This window comes from Drosophila subpulchrella, chromosome 2L (genome assembly GCF_014743375.2).
Source record: "Drosophila subpulchrella strain 33 F10 #4 breed RU33 chromosome 2L, RU_Dsub_v1.1 Primary Assembly, whole genome shotgun sequence".
Taxonomy (NCBI): Eukaryota; Metazoa; Arthropoda; class Insecta; order Diptera; family Drosophilidae; genus Drosophila; species Drosophila subpulchrella.
The window spans coordinates 22,768,190-22,773,995 of record NC_050610.1 but is presented as its reverse complement, the minus strand read 5'-3'; the positions used below and the strand labels follow the sequence as shown (position 1 = coordinate 22,773,995).

At 38.6% G+C, this 5,806-nt stretch overlaps 1 protein-coding gene across 1 annotated transcript; it reads left to right on the top strand.

Annotated features, from left to right (window-relative positions):
* Positions 1-1,694: 1,694 nt before the first annotated feature.
* Positions 1,695-5,319, top strand: LOC119547747 (medium-chain acyl-CoA ligase ACSF2, mitochondrial). The gene is made up of 3 exons (XM_037854743.1): positions 1,695-1,919; positions 3,492-4,944; positions 5,004-5,319. The coding sequence occupies exons 1-3, from the start codon at positions 1,849-1,851 to the stop codon at positions 5,262-5,264; spliced, it is 1,785 nt and encodes a 594-aa protein (XP_037710671.1). The 5' UTR covers positions 1,695-1,848; the 3' UTR covers positions 5,265-5,319.
* Positions 5,320-5,806: the final 487 nt, after the last annotated feature.

Below are 5,806 nucleotides of genomic sequence, written 5' to 3'. Positions count from 1 at the left end.
AAAAATCAACCGTTTGCCACGAGCGTCTGCGAGTTTCTGATTTGCCAGTCGAGAGTTTTCCCAAGGCGCTCGAGCGGAAAACTCGGCCCTTTACTCGGTTTTGGTAGCTTTGGCAACACGACGAAGCTCCAAACTCGAAGGACGCAAGACGCTCCTTCAAAAAAATAACCAAGGAACATCCGCGCAAGCGTTTGTTTACAATTGTTGAACCCCGGGTAATACCTCCTTTTTTGGCGCCAAAATCTCAAGTTTCGTTGGGATTTCCACCGTCGTTAAATACCGGTGGGAAATCCAAATGGGCAACAGTGGCGTTTGAGATTATAACATCCTGGCTGACTAACAGTGAAAATCCCTAAAGGCCAGGAAAGTAATTATATATGTTTTAGCTGCTAGGTTTTTTGGGATTTGGTGATACTATATTTTACGTTTTCTTTCAATTGGGTACATTTATGTAAAATAATATAATGAAACACGTCCCTTGGGTATTGAAACTTTAAGATCTTTCCATACCTTAGTACTTCTAATATAAGCTAGAAGACAAGACACATAGTTATTTACGCCCTATAAAAGTACATAGTTCCTAAAACAAAATAAAATTAGAGATATTTCCTAAGTATTTTCTATTGCTTTATTCTATTTCAAATTGCACATCTAAAATATGTTTGCTGATTGGAAAGCGAGGACAACTTAAAAATATGCGATTTGGGGTGTATGATAAGAGCACAAAAATAGCGATAAGAGCAAGTGAAAACAAAAAGCTACGCGAATTATGTCGGTTTACTTATCTGGGATGATTTTAAAACCAACCTTTTAAGCTTATCTTATCTAAAAGTTATTGCTTTATAATCAGTTAAGTTGAAAATTCGTGTGAATTCTTTTTTACAATCTGATAAGCAAAAATTAAAAGTCATGGCCTTAAAAATGTATTTTAACCTTTCAAGCCTTATAAAATATAAAGAGAGATAAAGAGACCATTAAGAGTACATTTTCCCAATGCCCTCTCGTATTTGAATTTCAAGCTCAAACATCACAAAATGAGCAAATAATTTAGAGAGCGAAAATTTTATGCAGATCAAAAAGCTGTGAGACACGCTAAACAAAAAAAGCTTCAAACATATTCATAGACGTAGTTATTTAAAATTAAAGGGGATGAATATAAATTAAATGTTTCATGTTTAAAAATAAAATTCTTTCCTTGTATATATTTTAAAAAGAGAAATATTTCTGAAAATTTTTTAAGCTAAAATGAACATAAAGTTATTAACTTTTTGCAATGTATTGTATCAACCATACAATATCTTTAAGCAATTAATTGTATGTACCATACAATATCTTAAAATATTTGCCCATGCGTTCGAGTATAAGGATACGATAAAAAGCTTTGAAAAATATATTCCATTCCCCTTTTCCTAAGGCTCTGTTCAATAAAAGCTACTGGTTTAACAAACCCATTTCAAATAACAACAAACACACAGTGATAACTATAATGGACATACACGTGCTGCCAAAAACAAATAAAAACCTAATGCCAAATAAAAGCGTTAGCACAGAAAACAAAATAAACGCCGGCAATGACATTGTCTATAAAGAAAAACAAATAATAAAGTTTAAAAAAACTCAGAGAGCGCCGGCAGAGGCAGCGCAACTGGCAGAACATATGGCGATTATAATACCTACACTCAGTTTGTTTTAGAACCCGACGGGCTGCGGACGTTTATAGTATTCTATAGCAGAGTAAAATTAAAAACAAATAATCATTTAAAGATAAAAAGTGAACCTGTGCATATTATGAAATTATTAAACTAAATAGCTATTTATTGAAAGCAAACAACTGTGATAATCGACAAGATGAACAGGAAACTGCAGATCATCTCAAGATATATGCTGAGGCAGCGATGTGGGTTCAACTCAATGCGCAGGTGGGTAGAACCCTTCCGGATATTCGTCCTTATAGAGAGGGTCAAGGTCATTTTTGGTTTTATCTACTACCAAAAAGAAGAAGCAGGCTGGGAACTTTCCACCATCTAATTGCGCAGTTTTTGCTGAGGTGTGCAATGATATTCGCCCTTTTCCCCTTTATAAAGAGGATCAAGGTGGTTTGTGGTTATATATACTATCAAAAAATAGCTTATAAACTTTCCACCATGTGCAATAATAATCTTCCTTGTCCCCTTCTGCCACGTTGCGTAATATTTTGGACTCCAGTAAGATGGTACAGTTGCCATTAATACTTAATTTAATTAACCTAAGTAATTGCTTAACTGATTTCTAAAACTTAAAGTGGGTGTAAATGCGAAGGGGAGTCCAAGTATAGACCGTCGCCGAGTCGTTTTAATTATCGAGTATTAATTTAGATGAATTCCAAGAGATAAGCAAATCGCCAACAGAAATTTCCACTCGCTTGATAATTTATTGAGGCCACGAAAGTCAAGTGCTGAGGTATAAGATCTATCTACAAAAGCGTCAAAACAGATAATAAGTGTTTACAATTACAAGTAAATATGTACATATATATTGTAAGTAAGCTATGATACAATGGGCAATTACCAGTTAATTCTTCTCACTGATTAGAACGCCTTTTGCACGCCCCCTTTTGTCGCTTGGGTATCTATTAAATCGGGCTTACGATTCGGAAGCATAATCTCAACAGAACTATCAAATGATAATATATGTGTTTACAAGTGTGGGCAAACACACTATTAAGCTTTTTCTTTTGACAAAGCTTTCACACTTACCAAAATTTTGAACCCGCTCAGCAAAAACCCCTACCGCTAGTGGTGAAAACCCATTTTCGACACGTAAATTACTTATTAAAACAATTGCAAGTGTTGTAAAGAACTGGGACTTAAATTTAAATAACACGTTACATAATTAATTACTAATAGGCTAACGTATCATAAAGGATTTTAATCCTTCTATGTAGATTGATATATTGACAACCCTTCAAAAAACTATCTTGCATTTTTGGCATAAGGTTTGGTTCTTTTACACGTAAGTATATTATAAATCCTCAGGATCATTTGTGAATTATTTAATAAAATATATTTAATTACATACACAATATACAATATATATACTGTGTTTATGCTATGCCTATTTCATGAAATCGATTCATGAAATGAGCAAATTCGTGTGTGCATAAACACCGTTTTATGAATTCGATAACACACGAAAGTTGACTATGAATTCAGTCCCAATTTACGAAATGCTGAGGCACAGCCTACTTCACAGCCTACTACTCTATAGAGCTCTATATCAAATTCAAAAAATTTGACAGCTTTACTAATATCATTTCATGAATTTGTCTGCGTCCTATAAACAGGGGCTATTATAATTTCATGTATTGGAGAATGCATGAAATTCATAGCATAAATATAGTAATAAATCATTTAAAGTATTGTACAATATTTCACTTCATATCCTTAGCATCATATGATTAGTTTAATGAAATGTTTATACTTAATTCTATCACTTTCACATCTCCTTTCTAGCATCTCCACCTCGATGCCCATCCTGATCAGCCATAAGCACCAGGTGGGCAAAGATCCCCTGGTGTATCGCACCATTGGCCAGCAGTTGGAGCTGACAGCAGCGAATCATGGCGATGTGGAGGCCATCGTCTCCTGTCACGAGGGCAAGAGGTACACCTTCAAGGGATTGCTCCAAGAAGCGGATGCCTTGGCGGCGGGATTCCGGAAATTGGGACTGCAGCCGGGTGATGCCGTTGGTCTCTGGTCCCCGAACTATATGCACTGGTATCTGAGCATGATGGGAGCAGCTCGAGCGGGTCTCACCTCGGTGGGCCTCAATCCCGCCTTCCAAGGACCCGAGGTGGCCTATTGCCTGAACAAGGTGAATGTGAAGGCCATCATTGCGCCGGAGTCGTTCAAGAGTCAGAATTACTATGAAATACTGAGGGATATCTGTCCGGAAATCGCAGACTCGGAGCCTGGCAAGATCAGGAGTGAGAAGTTCCCCCATTTGCAGTCCGTGATCATCGACAGCTATGATGGCCTCAAGGGTGCCCTGCGCTTCGATGACTTCTTGGACCTGGCCAACAAGTCGGAGCGCGAAGAGGTGGCCAAAATCCAGAAAAACATCTTGCCAGAGTCCCCGTGTAATATTCAGTTCACCTCGGGAACCACGGGAAATCCCAAGGCGGCTGTGCTCTCCCATAACAATTTCGTGAACAATGGCATCCATGTGGGAAATCGCAATCAACTGGAGGGCGAGCGGATCTGTGTGCAGGTGCCCATGTTCCATGCCTTCGGAGTGGTCATCACCATCATGGCTGGACTAACCAAAGGGGCTACTATGGTTCTTCCTGCTCCTGGATTCAGTCCCAAGGACTCGCTGCAAGCCATCTACAATGAGAAGTGTTCGGTGATCCATGGAACACCCACCATGTATGTGGATCTGGTCAACACGCAAAAGAAACTGCAGTTGCCGCTGGGCAAGATCAAGAAGGCCATCACTGGAGGAGCCATTGTGTCGCCACAGCTTATTAAGGATATAAGGCAGATCCTCAAGGTGGAGACGGTTCACAGTGTCTATGGTTTGACTGAGACCACAGCTGTGATCTTCCAATCCTTACCCGGTGATAGCAGCGACATAGTCCTGAATTCAGTGGGTTATCTGACGGATCATGTGGAAGCCAAGGTGGTGGATGCAGAGGGCAGATGTGTGCCCTTTGGGCAGCCCGGGGAGTTGTGTGTCCGTGGATATACCACCATGCTGGGTTACCATGGTGACGAGGAGAAAACAAAGGAGACCATCGGCAAGGACAGGTGGCTGCGGACCGGAGATCAGTTCATCCTGGAGTCCAATGGCTACGGAAGGATCGTGGGTCGCCTCAAGGAGATGCTCATTCGGGGCGGAGAAAACATTTTCCCCAAAGAGATTGAAGACTTTTTAAATGCCCATCCGCAAGTCATCGAAGCCCATGTAAGTTGAAGATTAAAATTCTATTTAATATTATTTGTTTAATGGATATATAATCCCAGGTGATTGGTGTTCCTGATGAGCGATTGGGCGAGGAGGTCTGCGCCTTTGTTCGCCTTGAAGAGGGCGTTGACCCCGCTTCTTTCACCGCGGCGACCTTGAAGGCGTACAGCAAGGGCAAGCTTGCCCACTTTAAGGTTCCCAAATATGTGATCCCTGTGGAGGCATTCCCCAAAACCACCTCTGGTAAAATCCAGAAATTCAAGCTGATGGAGGCTTTTAAGCAGAAAGAGCCTTCGGAACTTAAGGCCTTTAGCTCTTAGTCATATAGTATTTGTAATATTTTTAATAGAGCATTAAATTTAGCTTTTATACAGAGATGTTGCGATTTTTAGAAGATATTTGGAATGCGGTTCGAAATTCGTTTAAATGTTTGTCTATACCAACCCATTTTTGTTGCATACTCTGAGGCTTTTGCAATAAAATGGCTGCCTCAAGATACAAAAATGTATAGCACACTTATGGCAGTCCAAGTAAATTAGTTTGTTGTATATTCTTAGACATTTTATTAATATTAATTATTGTCTTTTCTGACGATAACTTAAATTGTTATTAATATTTATTAATATCTTCAAAGTAATGTCACTTTTTTCGACAAATAATATTTTAGCTTAATTTTAAATTTTAAATTCTCTCGACACGCACATTTAACAAATGTTTTTAAAGTCGCAATTTCTATATTCAGGGTAACCATATTTGCACTTAATATTAACGATAGACTGAAATGATCTTTAATTTGCATTCAGAAAATATTTATGCATTCTATATTTGTTGAAATTTTGAGCAACAACAGATTTTTCAAGCA

Coding starts and splice junctions, on each gene's coding strand:
- LOC119547747 (XM_037854743.1), top strand. CDS start 1,849: ATGAACAGGAAACTGCAGATCATCTCAAGATATATGCTGAGGCAGCGA. Junction 1,920..3,491: donor GGGTTCAACTCAATGCGCAG/GTGGGTAGAACC, acceptor TCTCCTTTCTAG/CATCTCCACCTCGATGCCCA. Junction 4,945..5,003: donor CGCAAGTCATCGAAGCCCAT/GTAAGTTGAAGA, acceptor ATATAATCCCAG/GTGATTGGTGTTCCTGATGA.